Source organism: Pecten maximus, chromosome 1, assembly GCF_902652985.1.
Source record: "Pecten maximus chromosome 1, xPecMax1.1, whole genome shotgun sequence".
In the NCBI taxonomy this organism is placed as follows: Eukaryota; Metazoa; Mollusca; class Bivalvia; order Pectinida; family Pectinidae; genus Pecten; species Pecten maximus.
In genome coordinates, this window is record NC_047015.1 from 39,545,155 (window position 1) to 39,564,495 (window position 19,341).

Below are 19,341 nucleotides of genomic sequence, written 5' to 3' on the forward strand. Positions count from 1 at the left end.
TTATATAATTCGTTATGTAGTAATATTAACGACAGTACAGACAAGTAATTATAATAAATTGTCAAATTTTCGAGGCAATCCACCCCTTTATCAACTTAAAAACACAAGTAAATTGCAAACGATCACATACAGACAGAGAACATGAAACAGTTATATAAGTTTATTAGATAAACAATGAACAATATTGTTATGTTTTTGTTAATGATACCTTTTATATTGGTCCATAATTAGTTAAAAAACATCTTAGGCGGTGTACAGATAGATATCAATAAATAGCCTAGTAAAGGTTTAAAAAGTAACAGTGCAAGTTAAAATGATTAATACTCAGAATAAAAACAGTTTCCCCATCATATCAATTAACGAGCATTCTGAACAACAACCTTTAACAAATATATTTCAATCATATCACACACTCTAGATCCTTAAATCTGAAAACAATATCCTAATTACTCGTATACAACTTAAACGAATGTTTTAATTCTCAGACTGATTTCAGGTAATATTTTCTCACTTAAATAGTTAACATGTCCAAAATTATCCATGCACTTCAGAGAATTCCATAACTTTATGATCAGTTTTAAGGAAATTTCACTTTTCATTTGCTTTTTTCAAAAATTTAGCAATGTATGTTTCAATGATAAGATATCTAAAAGCACTTTTTGTAAAAGATAATTTAGACTGGCAATCAGTTAAGTATCAAGATTCAGTTACTATTTATATATATTTATAGTAGGCTATTTTGCTAACCTTAATAAAATCTCTCATAATTACCGATGATAAGGATTATAATGAAAGATTGTAAGCCAATTCTATTGTAAACATTTTAAGGTCCGTCAAGTTAAAATTTCTTTTAATACTTGTCCCACTACCACATATCTATCTTCAAATTGATTTAAACACAAAATTGTTTGTATAGATGATGGGTGGCTAAATTTGGTCAAAGTAGGTCAAGGTCATCCATTTGATCAACATTTGTAGTCGTTCACCCAAGCATGTTACTGGCATAATACCATGGCCCTCCTGTGCTTCATGGTTATTGAGAAGAAGCTTTTTCAAGATTTTTACACAGTTGGCCCCTGTGACCTTGAAAGAAGGTCAAGACCATTCATTTGAACAAACTTGGTAAATCATTTATCCCACCATGCATGCTACTGGCCTAATATTATGACCCTGGACCTCTTTATATGACAGACAATAATAATTATGAAATGCAAGATGACGCACAGAAGGTGAATGCAATAGATCACCTGAGAATTCATCTTAGGTGATCTTATTAAAACCAGTCTAGGAAGGAAACAAGGGAAGCATAATTATATACCACATAGGTAATTCAAACAAACAACACGACTACTCACTAGGCAAAAAAAAAAAAAAACAGGCATATATAACTGAACTCAGAGAGTCTAATACATAAACAAATGATCCATAAGGCGAATCTGTTTAATCACACATAATTTCAGAATGAACTTCAAAAATCTTATTTGTCAAAATTTTTCAAAGCTATATCTAGGCGGAGGAAATACTGGGACTCCTCTACCTCATTTATTGAGGGTCGAACAGATACACAATTCCACTCATGCAGTGTCCTTACAATCAGAATACAACCCTAAAAACTCAAATTACCTCGAGCTCTACCTCATTTATTGAGGGTCGAACAGATACACAATTCCACTCATGCAGTGTCCTTACAATCAGAATACAACCCTCAAAACTCAAATTCCACAATCTGACCCTCACTGAGGATCAGCTAGAGACCCTGTCCTCAAAATTCACTGCTTGTTCATGACACTCCCAGCACAGGAGCTGGGTAGATCATAAACCACTATATGTCCACCAGTTTGAAAATTAAGACATTTACTTATACAATAAGTTGATTCACAAAGTCAAGCAGAAAGATATCAATGTTTTTGAATGTGGAATTCAACAGCATGTTTAAGGGATTATTTTTCAATTACCTATATAAGGAATTTCTTACTTAGAACCATCTTCAGGCAGTGAAAGTTACACATTGCTGCTTTGAATAGAACATGTGACTCCTCTACCTCATTATATTTTTTAGATTGAGGGTCAAACTGAAACATGGAGAACTTTCCACTCAGTGTCCCTACAATTAGGATACGACCCTCAAACTCAACTGCACCAAAGTGATCAAACTTTGTGATACCACACACCTGTGTAGCACAGTGATTTTGAAATTCCACAATCTGGCCTTCTCTGAGGATCAGATAGACCCTGTCCTCAAAATTCACTGCTCGTCCAACACTCCCCGCACAGGAGCTGGGTAGATCACCAACCACTACACATCCACCAGTTTGAGTGTTGTAACATTGGATTACTGTGGCTGGTTGACGGTTGCTATGTTTTCCTCCAAATATGTATATCCTTTTCCCCAGTACAGCTAGAGTCATAGATGAAACAGGCACTTGTAGTTCCCCAACCTTTGTACAGGACTTTTTGTGAATGTCAAATTTTTCAATGCATGACATCGTTGCATTTGTCTGTGACATCCCACCTATAAGAAAAACAGCATCTCCACAAGCTGCCATTGCATGGCTCCATCGTCCTTCATTCATACTGCTTTCTACCCATTTGTTTTCTTTGGCCACAAAATGAAGAATGATATTTCTTTCCACATAACCACCTGATATGAATATATCTTTACCATCAGTGCAGACGGCGAAGCAGGGACCCGTTTCCTTAGGAAGGTCCATCAGTGTAAATGTTTTCCGATGGCGATAACTGTAGCATTGTATCTCAGTCTTCTGTGGGTCAGGATTTCTACTTCGAGTGCCGACCATGCATATAACTTCCTCCTCTCTGTAGTCACTAACAGTGATACTATCTTCTTCCTCACTTGACCTATCTAGAATTTCCTGCACCATATTCACACAATCACACTCTTTAATAACATCCATGGCTAAAAGCTTCTTCAGATAATCGGTGTCCATCAGATTTAGCCGAAGATGGCTAAATATTTCTTTCATGTCACTTGATCTTGATACTATATCGACTTTCACCCATTTTATGGCAGCATCACACACCAGCTCCTCAGATGAAGTATACAAATCCTTGTCATCAATGATTAGAGTAAGTTCATCGGCAGTCATGCCATCAAATTCTTCCTCTCCACATATCTCAGGGAAGTACTTCATGATGAAAGTCCAACTGGTCTTGACAAGATGCTGAAGGCCGTGAGATGTGGCGATTCTCCATACTCCCACACAGTTGGAAATGTTGAGGTTTTGGCGAAGGAAATTCTCACAGATAGTTTGTAGGCTGGTCACCTGTAGCATTACAGAGGCCATCAGGAGCTGGCTCACATTATCATTGTTGATATGGTCCTCCCCAGTGTACAGAAAGGACAGGATCATCTCAAAAGTTTGCCTGTCTACACCCTGGAGAATCACTCGTTTTTCATTACTCTCCCGAAAACCTGTGTCAATAGATTAACATTTTTAGAAATATGAACCATTTAAAACTTTACAAGCAAACAATTAATATATGCAATAAAATAAAACCTCCTCAAAACTTATAACTACTTAACAAACCAGGTAAAGTGCATCCCACAATCATGTCCATGAAATTACTCATAAGGCTTATAAAATATAAGGAATGATTATATACAATGGCATAATTACTATTTTTAATTATCATGTTGACTCTAATATGTTTGTGATGTTACAGGAAATGGTAAACAATTTTCTAAGATAGGTGATATTATTCACTGATGGCCTTTGTAAATCATAATGTAGGATTTTGCATCCATGCATTGTCAGTCTTTAATAGTACTTTAATTACAAGAAAATGAAGGTTTTTAACATATTTTATCTCAGTGACCTCGGAAATCAAGTAAACGATGTGAGGAAGATTCTCAAAAGAATTTCAACCATTTGATCCCTTTGGTAAGATTTAAGGAAGATTTAAAGCAAGGTAGTTTAAAAAAGTTTCAGTACCTAACTACAGGTACCTACTGGCCAAGTATCAGGTCTCTGGATCTAAATATAGTTAAATAGAAAAGGAAATTTACCTATTTGACTCATGTAATCCTGAAAAATGTTCCAGGCCATTTGTATCAGGAAACTTAATATCATTTCATCCCAGGTAATTGCAGGCTAAATACAGAATGTATCAGGCATCTGGGTCTTCTAGAACTTAGAAGATGATCTTGAACCCCTTACGCTAATTAACCCTTAACATTTTTAACTACATGTATTTGACTTCAGTTATCTTGAAAATATGCAAACATCATTTTTATGAGGAAAGAATTTTGCTCTCACTGGACTCACTGGCAAAATATAAAGCCTCTTGGTCTTCTCAAACTTGAGAAATTTTTGAAATTTTAAACGTATTTGACCCAAAATAACAAGCCTCCGGGTCATTTTGAACATATGCTTTTAACATATTTGACCTCTGCGACTTTGTGAATAGATCATGATCATGACCATTCATTTGAGGAAACTTTTTTAAAGTACTCTACCCCAGGTACCCACTGGCCAATTATCAGTACCCAATTGCTTATACACGTAAATTTTCTATAAGAAGTTAAAAGCTGACGGACAGAGAGATGGCAGACACCAACCCCTGCACCATACAATAAGCTTATTCACACTTTGTGCTATGTGAGCAAAAAATATATTTGTGTTATTTTAATATTTGATCTACTGTAATATGAACCTTAAAAAGAATTTTGACTTTGAAGATGTGATTTTGCAGTACTGAGACAATGTCGCCTTTTGTCATACAATACATATGATATACAATACACATATATATATTACATACATGCCACATTAGACACCTTTATAATCTAATTTAATCATTATTGGAAACTTAAGGATTAACTTGGAAAGGATGGCCCTGTCATCAGTGTAGGATCATAGAGATTCAAGAATGGTTGGTTTGCTTTGTTTTTACTTTAACATCCTTGAAGCACAATTAACTATAGATTTTTTAAGGTCATAGTAGTATGATAGTACTATTATGTACAGTAGATGAAAACAAGTCTCAAGGGTGACAGTCATGTATAGGAAAGGGAAGGTACTTTAAGAGTAAAGAAAACAAACGACAGACTTTAAAGAGGTCATGGATAGCTCAACAGCATGCAGTGGGATACAGTAGGTCTATCATTAAATCTGTAAGGGGAGATAATCATCTATACTGAAACACATTTATTTTGTGGTAGAAAATATGAACTGTGCACCAGACCACCTGGCTCCATGCTGGAATATTGATATCCCACATGCATATCACCAAGCAGAAGTCTAATGATGATAAAAATCAATTGATTCTAATGTAGTACATAATTATGTACATTGTACATGTATAATGACTAAAAGTGAAAAGAGAAAATGGCCATAACTTGATTATTTCACTTTCATTATTCAGAATGAAATATACTGAATATAACATAATTCCATACAGTTTTAAGAATTCTGTACTATCAGATTAAGATATTTGAACTATTATTGCCTGAATAAGATTTCCTAACATAACTTATAAAATTCCCTGGCTAAGATTTCCCACAATTTAAAATACCTTATCCTGATAAGTATACAATACATAAATGTACATGTTTCTGACCAAGATTTCCTGACTGAGTCTGTACCTCTTCCTGTCAAAGACTACCTGGTTACGATTACCTGACTATTTATAAGATTACCTGAGCTAAACATGGCATTGAAGTAGTCCGACATGGCCCCCAGGACTACTCTGTGGCAGTGATAACTCTCCTCCTCCACCACCACTTCTACGTCGGTGAAGCAGCCTGCCTGCCACATTGACACAAGGCCGCGCGACAACTCTTCATAGTATTTCAGTCGACTGCACATATCCATAATGATGTCCTATGTCATCGTCAGGGATAATGGTCACAATACTGGTCAGTCCCTTAACTGATCTATAATATAAATACAAATAAAAAGTAATTTCATTTTAATGCAAATATCAGGTATCTTGATATCTAGTCAACAATTAGTGCATGGAGTATATTTATTCAATGTTACTACTCTGAGGTATGTTCAGTACGTATATATACAGATATATGATATTTGTTCCTGTACTGTTTAATGATACCAAAAAGGTCTGGTTTATCTTCATACAATAAACAAATTTTCACTTTCTCTGCCATTTTCTATGAATTGAAATTTAAATCATAAGTATTATTTTGCAGTTTGAAACAACACAGACTCATGTACTAATCTAGGAAATCAAGGAGATGACAAATTAAAGCCATGTACAATTGTACAATTCACAATAGATTGGTGTCAAATGAACAATGATAAACACTAATTATAATATCTTTAACTTGTGTAAGTAAAATACACATGTAGAGTGGGGGTACATAATTTTGCACACTATTTCAATATATTTCCATCAAATTCATTTCAAATCAAGAAAGGGTACCTTACATTTGTTAGACATACAAATGCTTTTTTAACATATATTACTGTAGAACAACTTCGCTAGGCAAGGGTGTTCAATACGATACTCTCCTTTACCCTTGGCCAGCGAAGTTGACTGTAGAAGCGTGTAACCGTTTCCAGACGTTTCGCATCCAACACGTTTTGCACCAAGTCGGTTCGACCCAACAGAGACGGTTCGCACCACACAAAAAAAAAGACGGTTCGCCCCAGTAAAACATGTTTATTGAAATAAAAAAATGATAAACGTATACCTAACAATTATACAGTGTGAGTTCAATTGTGTTGTTTAGTGCTGTTTTATGTTATAACTCAGTTTTAATAATGACTTACATGTTATATATAATATATGTTAATTCCTATTCTGGTTTGTTTAGGGTGTAGCTATAAGTTGAGGCTTTTTAAACCTAATAAATTGTAGCTATCAACTACATCTTTTGTTCGAAAATGTTAGTCATGTTAAATGTTTTGTGTGTTGTTTGAATTTTATTGAATAAGTAATGTTTATGTTATTGATAAAATATTTCTCATCTTTGGGTTATTTTTTATGCAAATCTGAGATATTCACAGTATAGAAAAATAGTAAAACAATCTCAGAGAAAATGAAGTATATATATCTCCGAGATATATCAATATGCACATCAGTTATCAGAGAAACAAAGCTCACCAAGGTTTTTTTTATCTGCACAAAGAGAGATAACTCCTACACACAATACGCAGCAACTCGCCCAATTTCCTGTAAAAAGAAAATCCCACAAAAAAAAATAATAACAATAATAACGACTATAGTATCAACATAACACAACATTAGGTAGCACACCACAGTAAGACAGCCTGGCCATGGGCAATTTTTTTGTTAGGCAAATAACTCCTGTATTATGATATGTATAAAAAATGAAAAAATAAATGTACACTATAATTGGTATATCCAGCATGAAGTAGTACATACAGGCTTCACATTTATTAAAACAAAAATCAATAAATTGGTTCCGGATTTTAAATATCCGGATTTTGCGAACGTGTGTTTACACAGGAAATTTAGTTTCGCCTACAGCGCAAAATGGAAGCCCACAGAAAAGGTAAGATAGCGGAAAAACTTAATTTACAACATATGTCCAAACAAGATTAATTCTGTCTTTGGGATAGAGATATTTAATTTTAAATAGGTTTCAGAAAAAAAATTGTGTAGAGAATTGTGCCATTTTGGGTCAAATATCATAATATTTTGCAATTTTTGAGAATTTTTTAAGCTGTTACCATGGTATTCACAGCTCTAAAAATCACAGAAAATATCAGTTTACTTATCCTTCAGAGCTCTATTAAAATTGCAAATGTTGTACAGATTTCAAATATATGTACTTTATTAGAGGTTATATGTAAGGTTAACTGGCAATGTTTACATATCTAAAGCATGTGCCATATTTTTCAGAATTTGGCATTTTTACTGTACACTGCTACCTTAACTATTATTAAGGTTTAAAACAAGTGAAAAAAATTGGGGTGCGAAACGTCTTTTCATAGAGTGCGAAACATCGTGGTGCGAAACGTCCGACTTAGTCTTAATTTCGTGTGTAGCCCCTGATGTGCACACACATCAATGCGCATGGGCACTGTTGTTAATTATGGGCCGGCAGGAGCCGGGCCATTATATTGTATAGTTTTAGATAAAATGCATGCGTTGCTGCGGAGCTAACATGTATTTTAATTAGTTTGTTTAGTAGAGATAAGACTAATAAAAAATGTGCTGTATACAGTATTGTTAAAAGAATATATTGTCATTGCTATTTGTTTTACAAATATGTCATCTGGTCTAGTTTAAATATGCTATTATAAACTGAAACACACGTACATCCAGCAGACTACTCACAATCTATTTTTAGACATGTACAATGTATATTTTTCACTGCTATCACGGCTGCACACCACAAGGCTGTGCCATGTATACAGGGACACCCCCTTTAATTGCTGCGGGGCTAACATGCGCAGGGACACCCCCTTTAATTGCTGCGGGGCTAACATGCGGTGGAGCAGTGTGATCAGTAGAAAGACCTTATAAAAATGTACTGTATTTCTTAAATAAATATATTATCATTCCCATTTTTTTTTTATATTTGTTTTAGTTTTCTTTGTTAGGTAAACAAAAAAATAGTATATTTTACAGTTTGTTGCAATTCAATATTCAACTGGTTGTGTTTGTCCATTTGGTTTTTGATTTATACATACATGTATATTTTTATACTGTGTTAGTTGTATATTTTATGATTGTTGCATGATTTTAAACGAATATATTACATTGGAGAAATAAAAAAAATTGAAGACATTAGTAAACAGGTTTTAAGATTTAAAAATTCCCAAAAATTATTGGAAAAGTTAATATTTCTTATTCATTATTCTTGGTCCTGTAATAATTTTTTTCTTTAAATTTAAATACAAATAACTTTAAATATCTTGCTGAAAATGCTGTTGTAGTAAACCTTGCATTGGTATGTACAGCAAATGCACATCTATATTCTGTATTCCAAGTGCCTTTAGTTGAATAAAAATTCAATATTGTATTTGTTATATATCAGATAATAAATGTTATTTTCAATAATAATTTATTTCTTTTTCTTTTAAGTCATGATCAATATATAAAATTTATGTCTTGCCAAATTTCCATTTGGGAAAACGGGAGAGTGACGTACGACAGCACAACAATTACATCACATGTGATCAGTTAATCTATAAATTTTTCAATACCATGGTCATCCTCATCGATGAAAAAATGAACTAAGCTACATATGTGAGCATTTAATTTATCATACTAATGAAGGGAGGTGGGGTCAATTTTCATTCTGTAAGTATATTGCGGCCCACTTTGACGCTTGCGTCAATAACTTTTCTTGTTTTAACCTGTGTTTATTTCTGGGTTTGAAGACGATCAGAATTATAATTTCGCACACCCATCATGGTGTCAGGGCCAGAGGAAACTCGGGCTAGTATCGTTATTTAGTGTACTGACGTTACCTATAGCTAGTTATGTCTCCTGCGCTGTGACACGGTTATTTTTACAAACAAGCAAACGTCAACACCATTAAACCCTGACAGACCGACATGCTCCTTACCACGATAGTCAATATTTGATACCTAGGCCTTGGGGAAGCTAGATCCCATATTCCAGACAACCCCTGAAGTTGAACCCTCTTCACAACCACAACACACAGCGGAAATCATACATACCAAGGGGAGACCACTCTCGCCACTTGAGACAGTCACATGCCTACAAGCAATCGCAACTTCTCGTACAATTCCGTCAAAGCTCGGAATCAGAGATATGATTCCGAGCTTTGACGGAATTGTACGAGAAGTTGCGATTGGCCTACAAGCTTATAGTAATAATTACACAGGCCAGGAAGAAGGACGTATAACGTTAAAGGAATATTTCTCAATAAAGTAAGTGAAAATGACAAGAGCTCTATTTTACTCGAAATCGGGTATATATATTAGAATATGAACTCCTATTTTAGACAGTAGACTAGATCTAACTTTACTGAATTTTACTTTTACTTTCATTTTGACCTTTTTTTAGATGTACAGTGTAAACCAGTGATAACTAGGCCTATTACATTTTTGTATGTACGACTTCCTTGTTGACTGTTGAAAGAAAATGTAATTACGTCTGTTCAAAGAATACATAAATTGTTATATGTGCATGTATCTAAAGATATGTTCACTGTCCAACTGTTTGTATGGCAAGCCGTTTGGGTTTTTACCTATTAAATACAGATATCTGTATTCAAATAGAAATATCTTTAATTGAATTAGATATATCTCTATTTGAATTAGAGATATCTCTATTTAAAATACAGATATCTCTAATTAAACACGAAATAGAGATATCTCTAATTCAAATACAGATATCTCTAATTCAATTAAAGATATCTTTATTTCAATTAGAGATATCTGCATTTCATTGTAAATAAAGATATCTGTGTTTAAAATAAAGATATCTTTAATTCAAATACAGATATCTCTAATTCAAATACAGATATCTCTAATTCAATTAAAGATATCTCTATTTCAAATACAGATATCTCTAATTGTTATAGAAATACAGATATCTTTATTTTAAATACAGATATCTCTATTTGAATTAAAGATATCTTTATTTGACATGAAATAGAGATATCTGTATTTAACCATCAAATAGGAAAAACGAAAGTAAAGCAGTAGTGACGCAAAATGGCAGGCTGCTTTCAATGGTACTGCGTATTATTATAAGCCGCAACAGTTCGCTCTATTTCCCGTAGAACAGTTGCCATGTTCTGTTCTTTAGAAATCCCTTCCAAGTGGCAAGTTTATCGGTTTAGACCTACATCTCTCATGCATGCATATGGGATCCGGATAGTCCAATTTAATTACAAACGTTTCGTTAACACTGATCAGGATTAGGGAGTACCGTAATCATTATTTTCTTTGTGTTTCAATATTAATCTTCGCACTGAGCAAACATGTGTAAATACAGATATCTTTAATTCAAATAGAGATATCTGTATTGCAAAGTAATTGCAGATATCTCTAATTCAATTAAAGATATCTCTATTTAAAATAGAGATATCTTTAATTGAATTAGAGATATCTTTAATTGAATTAGAGATATCTGTATTTGAATAAGAGATATCTGTATTTAAATGAAGACATCTCTATTTAAACAAAATTAAAGATATCTCTATTTAAAATGGGGATAATTTTAATTCAAATAGGGATATCTCTATTTTAAATAAAGATATATTTAATTGGACAAGAATTAAAGATATCTCTATTTAAAATAAAGATATCTCAATTACAATTAAAGATATTTGTAATTCAAATAGAGATATCTGAATTTGAAATATAGATATCTGTAATTTAAAAGAAGATATCTCTATTTTCAGTAGAAATAGAGATATCTGTATTTGAATTAGACATATTTTTATTTAAATAGAGATATCTTTATTTAAATTACAGATATCTCTAATTAAATAGAGATATCTTTAATTAAATAGAGATATCTTCATTTCAATAGGTAAAAACCCAAACAGCTTGCCATACTGTTTGTATGTACATTTGCAGGTACAGTTGTAAGATTAGCACTTTTAAAATATAAAACGTGTTATCTAGGAATTTGTTACAATTTTCAAGAAGCAACTTCTTCATTCTACACATTTTTCTAGAATAAAGTATGGACGCATGCTGGTCGTCTCTGTATCCATGTCAATAAGATTATGAAATATATAATTATATTACTTTGGTTCAATGGATGACACCCTTATATTCGGAATGCCCTTTAATACGAAGGGAAGGCCCAATAATCCAAAGGTCGGATAGCACAAAGGCCCAAATAGTCTGAAAGCCTGATAGTCCAAAGGCCAGATAGTCTGAAAATATGTAAGTATTAATACATGTTGTATCGAAATGTTGATTAATCTCTTTTTGTCAGCATTACTTTAAATTGTTACTTGAGTTTGTTTTTTTTAATTGCATTTTTAAAAATCAGTAATTAGTTAATTGCAGATTCAATCACAAATGCTTCATAGGAAACGTACAATACATAGATACAGACCTGGCATGAAAAAAATCTATTCTGGCATTTAATGAATGTTCAGCTAGCGTGTTAAAAATAGATTGATGATCATTGGTTTACAATACATATTATCAGACTTCAATTTTAACAATATCATGTGAACAACTGCTTCTGTAGCTCGACAACACAATGAAGCCACAATGCAACATTAATATCACTCCTTAATGTAATGTGTCACAACAAAAATTTCTGGAAAGAGATTGGATAAAAGCAATTAACAGGTATAGAAAATTTAATAATTTCACTTTATATCAATATTCATTTCTTTATACAATACTTGCTTGGAAGCATTTTTTTTCAAAATCAGAAAACTCTTAAATTGTGTTGATCAGTTCATTCAAAATGGTGCCGTCTTTTATTACTGATCACTACACTTTTTTGCACTAAGATTTTTTTTTTTATTTTTTTTTATTTCATTTTTTTCCCTGTATTTATATATATTCTGTCATACTTTTAATACATATGTTATACTCCATGGGAAACCATCCATGTAATGTATATTATCATTTATCCACATTATAATATTGCCTATTTTTGAACTATCAGGCCTTCGATGTATTAGGTCTTTTGGACTATTGGGCCTTCAGACTATTGGGCCTTAGACTAAAAGGCTATAAGGCATTCACTGGGCAATGTACATAGGCTTGGTGGATTATTGTTCTTTACATATAAAACATGTATTTTTCAAATATTTATAACATGATTTCAGATTGGAAAAGAGCTCCTGCATTGATGTCAGACTGTAGACATGCAATCTGGTTTTTTTTCACATGTGCTATAGGTCTATCAAAATTTAAGACGTACATGTACAATTCAGTAACTAAATTCAGAACTGAAATTAATTGTTTATGTAGTCATACATTGTAATTATAAACGAGAAAGTCATTTTAAAAGTTAATTGCAGAAACAATTGTATTGTGCATGAATGTATATATTGTAGTTGCAAATCTATAAGGTTTTGAGATTTGCATCAATAATTATTATGATCATATCTACAATAAATAGGCATATTTGATGATGTACACTGCTCTTCTTTATATAGATATAATATTTTATTCAGCATACATTTTCCACTGCACCTTATAGATTGCAGTGATGTATAGTGCTATGGTCACAATAGTCATCAGCTTTGTCATCCAGCTACGACCCACTATCTGTGATGAGAACCTCAATTCAAGACCGATCATTGGTAAGATACAAAAATATTGTACAACATTAGAAACATAATTTTAAGTGCTGTATATTGAAAATCTGTAAAGAAACCACAATGGTTTAGATTGTATCATGTAACAGGAGAGAAAAATGTAACGACCAGACCGTCACTCGAACCCAGGTTCTCTGACCTCTAGACGGACTGCACCTCTGACCTCTAGACGGACTGCACCTCTGACCTCTAGACGGACTGCACCTCTGACCTCTAGACGGACTGCACCTCTGACCTCTAGATGAACACTTTAACCATTTAAGCTACCTGACCACCAGCGTATAGCCCAGTCCAGTTCCACTACATTCCTCACTATTCAACAAAGTCTTCGACCCCGAAAACACACACAAGACCCTATACAACCACTGTTGGGATTTAGTTGGGCGCCATATGTAATAGGAGAGGAAAAATGTAACGACCAGACTAGGACTCAAACCCCGGACCTCCAAGCTCTTAGACAGATGCTTTAACAATTTGAGCTAACTGACCATTGGCATTCAGCCCTGTCTAGTTCCACTATACATAAAAAGATTTTGCAACTTGTCTAAGTTCCATTTAATTTCTGTGTAAATGTGATTTTCTTTATTGTCCAACAATAAGGTAAGACTTATATAAGCTTATATTATCAATCACTCTTGTTGGCATTGTCTAATATTGGAGGAAGTACAATGTAACTGTGCCCATGTGGTTCAGGCAAGTGACCGCCTCCATACCCTTCACATCAAATAGAGTTATCGGAAATATGTACCACAGTTACGTAAATATTCTGTACACAACGATATATTGTTATTGCATGATTGTTACATCAGCTTACTGCTAGTTAGAGGAGAGTTGTCTGCTTATTAATTTGCATGTAATTTTTTCATGTCAACTTCAGTTCCTGTTGTCAGATAAAACTCACCTTTCAAAGCTGCTTCCTTATGGAAATTATTTCCTTGGAATTGTTTTTCTGCTCTCAAGATCAAAGTTCAAGGCCATTTCTTGATATAGTTAGATAACTATATCCATGCAAAACTTCAGAATTCCTAAGTTGTTCAACTCAACTTCAGAATTAGGGTTTGTTATGGACTGTGCTTGCTTGGATTGCTTTCTAGGTCTGAAAGTCAAAAGGTCAATGTTACAGTTAATAATAGAGGATCAATTTCTTTGCAAGGTTTTGTTGGGTTGATCAAATGTATGCTGTTTCCCTACTAAAATGCTTGTTTTAAAGTTATTTTCAATGTGCCTGAAGGTGAAAGGTCAAGGTCACTGTTGCTGTTATATCTTGGATTGAACAATGGCTGGAGATCTCGGACAAGAGCCATTGAAATCCATTTGGCCATTCAACAGACATATCCAGATTATTGAAAATTCCAATGATAATATTTGACTTAAAAAGGGGAGTGAGCTTATTGCAGGACAAGGATAATATACAAAGTTTGTATCTTTAATAAACTGTAATATGTATGGGAAGGACAATTGTCATCCATGGGCTTATTTGGTAAGAGTTAGAAAAACCAGAATCAGATTAATGAGATTTAGCTATATTTTCAAAGAATTATTAAACATATTTTAGTTTTGTTTGTTTTATGTTCATTGTTTTTTATTTGTAAAATTACATAAATGTTTATGGCATTAAGAAGATTTATTTGTCACATGGCAGGTGTTTTGGCTCAAAGTTGTGACCCTAAAGCTGATCCTTACATTGGTGATACCTATATCCCTAGTACATATGTGAAGTGGTTGGAGTCAGGAGGAGCAAGGGTTGTTCCCATCAGGTATGTACAAATGTACATACAAGTGTACTATAATAATTATCAGCCACGAGCTTAAGCCAGTTCTGTGTCAGTGCATGTGTTTATTAAGAGAAGTACAGGTACTCATATGTAAAATAATTTTAGGTTTCAAAAATGCCTCAGGCAGTAATAGACTAAGTACAATTATCTTCTGATTAAGTTATTATTTCATGAATCATTACTTATAAATTTTCTCCGTAAAATTGTTTGAATAATGAGATTGACCAATTCACATGAGGTTACTGACCTATTCACTTGAGGTTACTGACCAATTCACTTGAGGTTACTGACCAATTCACATGAGTATACTGTCCAATGAACATAATCAAGTCCACATAACCAATTTACATGAACCAACTCACATAAGATTATCAACTAATCACATGAGGTAACTCTCCAATTCAAATTAGGTTACTGACCAATTCACATAAGGTTACTGACCAATTCACATCAGATAATACTGACCAAGTCACATCAGGTTATACCGACCAATTCACATCAGATTATACTGACCAATTCATAGGAGTTTACTGTCCAATATACACACAAGGTTATCTTTACAGAGTTAAGGAGAGTGACCAGTACTATGAGACACTGTTCAAACGTATTAATGGGTAAGTTAATTAATTATAGACAAATATACCAATTATATTATATTCTCTGTCATCATAATCTTAATCTTAATGATCAAATTAAAGCAGAACGGTTGATTAAAATGATTAAATAGCTTTTTGATTAAATAATGTCTTAAATCATTTAAAGAATGCATTGTATACAAGAAATTCGGGTAATACTGATATAGGTTAGGAACATAAGTTATCTCCCTTTACTTAACTTCTAAATTTTGAGACTTTTTTCATTAATTTAGATAAAGAAATGGTAATTCATGTAATTTAATCCTTTTGTAGTGTGGTGTTTCCTGGAGGAGGCATCAATATCGTGACATCCTACTTCGCCAAAGCAGCCAAACTGTTGTACAACATGGCTCTGAAGGTAAAAAGCAGATTCTCATGCTTTCATAATCTGTATATTATATTGCTATATATAAGATATATGTATTCATTGCGTATTAATTAACTGAATTTTTTTTTATAGTTTTGATTTATTGTTTGCTCATGTGAGCCCTGATTTGCCATGTCAGCTAGGTTATAATTAATATCTTGTCACATCCATCATTCTGTCTTTAATACACGTAGTGTGAATTTTCGGAATTGAAGTCAGGAGTTTCTCTCGCAAATATAGAGGGTTGGTAACTAATGCACATGTCATGTTTGCATTTTAAAGTAGTTGAAAGCTAAATTAGTCTATCCAGTGGAAATCCATTCAGGCAGAAATGCAAGGAAATCAAATATTATATTCATTATTATTTTTTCTGTATTTTTTGTAACTTAATTTCTTTTCAGTCATGTTTTGCCATGTCTTTATGCATGTGAATAATAGAGGATAAATACTGATCAAAACAGTTGTGCCTATAGCTATGTATTTAATCTATCATAATGAATTTGTAGACACAATATATGCATGGTCAGATGTACATTGTGGTTGTGTACTTAAACAAGACACTTTGCAAATATCTGTATTGCAAAACTACACCTGTGTTAATTATAACTTAAACTAATTTGTCCTCTAGAAAACAAAATAGACTCAAAATGAGTTTTATGTGAAGCTCAGTATATGCTAAATTTAAAGAATGGAATATTTTGCTATTGATTCTGAATTGATGTATTAAACTAGCTGCATACAGCTTCTCTAACAGGATGTGTCACTTAATGTTTTTTTTACTTATGATAACATTTATATAAACAAATACATAAATAAAAGAATGAATTTCAGGCTAATGATGATGGGGATTACTTCCCTTTGTGGGGCACCTGTCAGGGATTCCAGCAGCTCACTGTTCTCACATCGGGACAGGATCTCCTCAGCTATCTTCATGCTCACAGAATGCTGCCCATTAACCTCACATCAGGTACATCTGTCTCTCACCAGCCTATATCTGACTTTACCCTGGGTGAATTACACTCTCACCTGTCTAGATATCCTCACATACAATGTACCAGCTAGCCTATATCTGACCTTACTTTTGGGGCATTTCTCTTTCACCTGTCCAGATATCCTCATATTGGTTACGTCTGTCTCTGACAAGACATTCCGACCTCTCTTTAGGTGCATTTCTCTCTCACCTGCCCATTAACCTCACATCAGGTACATCTGTCTCTCACCAGCCTATATCAGACCTTACCCTGGGTGAATTACACTCTCACCTGTCCAGATATCCTCACATCAGGTATTTCTGTCTCTCACCAGCCTATATCTGACCTCACCTTGAGTGAATTCCACTCTCACCTGTCCAGATATCCTCACATTAGGTATTTCTGTCTCTCACCAGCCTATATCAGACCTTACCCTGGGTGAATTACACTCTCACCTGTCCAGATATCCTCACATCAGGTACATCTGTCTCTCACCAGCCTATATCAGACCTTACCCTGGGTGAATTACACTCTCACCTGTCCAGATATCCTCACATCAGGTATTTCTGTCTCTCACCAGCACAGCCTATCTGACCTTACTGCTGTGCATTGCACTCTCAACAATACTTTACAGGTATATTTGTATTTTATAATTAAAAGCACGGTTGAGTTTGCATGTTAACTTATATACCAGATAATAGAAATACAATAAAATGTACTTGTCATTGTTACACAAAATTAATTAAAAGCATTACATTCTTGTCCTTTTCTTATACCCAGCATACCTCTGACTTGGAATATTGATGTAAGTCTAATTGTCATGCAAAGGATGGGAGAATTTCTCATGCTCTTTAATAATCAATTTCAATCTGGCATCTAGTATCTAGTAATTCAACGGTCAAGATACTGACATCTATATTATCATACAATTACATACTGGATAGTATGCTTAAGATCTTGTTACATATACCATAGCAGTCTATATTCAGTTTGTGTTTTTTGATTTTGTAGATTTCAGTCAAAGTCGGCTCTTTGCAGATCTTCCAGCAGATATACTAACATCTCTGACATTGTACAATGTGACAGCAAATCACCACAACTGGGGACTGTCTCCAAAGGTATGTTCTCACAATATACTCTCCACCACAACTGGGGACTGTCTCCAAAGGTATATTCTCACAATGTACTCTCCACCATAACTGGGGGTTGTCTCCAAAGGTATATTCTCACAACATACCCTCCACCATAACTGGGGACTGTCTCCAAAGGTATGTTCTCACAATATACTCTCCACCACAACTGGGGACTGTCTCCAAAGGTATGTTCTCACCATATACTCTCCACCACAACTGGGGACTGTCTCCAAAGGTATGTTCTCACAATATACTCTCCACCACAACTGGGGACTGTCTCCAAAGGTATGTTCTCACAATATACTCTCCACCACAACTGGGGACTGTCTCCAAAGGTATATTCTCACAATGTACTCTCCACCATAACTGGGGGTTGTCTCCAAAGGTATATTCTCACAACATACCCTCCACCATAACTGGGGACTGTCTCCAAAGGTATGTTCTCACAATGTACTCTCCACCATAAGTAGGGGTTGTCTCCAAAGGTATATTCTCACAATGTACTCTCCACCATAAGTATGGGTTGTCTCCAAAGGTATATTCTCACAATGTACCCGCCACCATAACTGGGTGTTGTCTCCAAAGGTCTCCCCGTACAGAATTTTCTAACATGTTCACATATGATTCACATGTGAAACAGGTTAGATTCACATGAGAATTGTATGCAAATGAGTTTTTTCACATGTGAAGATGTTAGTTCACATGTGAACAGCTTAATCTAACATGAAACCTCACATGAGGAAAATTTCCACATGTGAATATATTCACATGTGGAAATGTTTGGTACAAATCTTCGATACCAATAGTATGGCTTTGATACCACTTGTGCCCTGTAACTGACAGAGTCCTATTTTCTCACGTGAGGAACCAAGTGAGAAAATGGACTTAGAAAATATCAGTCTGGTATAGATACCCAATATTTTGTAAAAGTAAACAGAGTCCATTTTCCTCACGTGAGGAATCGTGTTAGAAAATGGAACTTAGCAAATTTCAGTGAGATATATGCACACATTTTTGTAAGAAGAACATAGTCCATTTTCACTCTGTGAGCTAGGAATCATGAAAAGGGAACTTAAGTAAAATTTCAATATAACTGTTATATTTATAACTTCAAATACTAATTTTCAGATGTCCTGCAAATTGTTCAATGATGGCACTATATATATTTATATGCATATTAATTTGTATTACAATAATTAAACATAAGCTACATGTATATATGATTATGATATTTA

General features: G+C 33.9%; 2 protein-coding genes across 6 annotated transcripts in view; one reads left to right on the forward strand and one right to left on the reverse strand.

Moving 5' to 3' along the window:
- On the reverse strand, positions 1 to 14,644 carry LOC117333388 (kelch-like protein 6). Of its 4 annotated transcripts, none has more exons than XR_004533890.1 (4): positions 9,524 to 9,652; positions 5,660 to 5,896; positions 1,636 to 3,433; positions 1 to 1,537 (listed from the first exon to the last, which is right to left on the reverse strand). XR_004533890.1 is itself a non-coding variant. In XM_033892674.1 (4 exons), the coding sequence occupies exons 3-4, from the start codon at positions 5,832 to 5,834 to the stop codon at positions 1,956 to 1,958; spliced, it is 1,653 nt and encodes a 550-aa protein (XP_033748565.1). In that variant the 5' UTR covers positions 5,835 to 5,896; positions 7,087 to 7,155; positions 9,524 to 9,624; the 3' UTR covers positions 1,620 to 1,955. The 4 variants fall into 4 exon arrangements, 3 of the variants coding, with proteins under 3 accessions (XP_033748565.1, XP_033748574.1, XP_033748556.1); XM_033892674.1 differs by lacking the exon at positions 1 to 1,537 and adding an exon at positions 7,087 to 7,155 and having other exon boundaries at positions 1,620 to 3,433; positions 9,524 to 9,624; XM_033892683.1 differs by lacking the exons at positions 1 to 1,537; positions 9,524 to 9,652 and adding an exon at positions 14,127 to 14,644 and having other exon boundaries at positions 1,620 to 3,433.
- Positions 9,776 to 19,341, forward strand: part of LOC117333501 (gamma-glutamyl hydrolase-like) — a 26,266-nt gene continuing 16,700 nt past the window's right edge. The window contains exons 1-7 of one of the 2 annotated variants that reach the window (XM_033892821.1): positions 9,776 to 9,851; positions 13,108 to 13,210; positions 14,868 to 14,982; positions 15,564 to 15,614; positions 15,909 to 15,993; positions 16,834 to 16,969; positions 17,985 to 18,091. In XM_033892821.1, the coding sequence (XP_033748712.1) occupies positions 13,117 to 13,210; positions 14,868 to 14,982; positions 15,564 to 15,614; positions 15,909 to 15,993; positions 16,834 to 16,969; positions 17,985 to 18,091 (588 nt within the window). In that variant the 5' untranslated portion in view covers positions 9,776 to 9,851; positions 13,108 to 13,116. Of the gene's footprint in view, positions 9,852 to 11,718; positions 11,826 to 13,107; positions 13,211 to 14,867; positions 14,983 to 15,563; positions 15,615 to 15,908; positions 15,994 to 16,833; positions 16,970 to 17,984; positions 18,092 to 19,341 lie in introns of those variants that run through there. The other variant, XM_033892830.1, reaches the window with a different exon arrangement.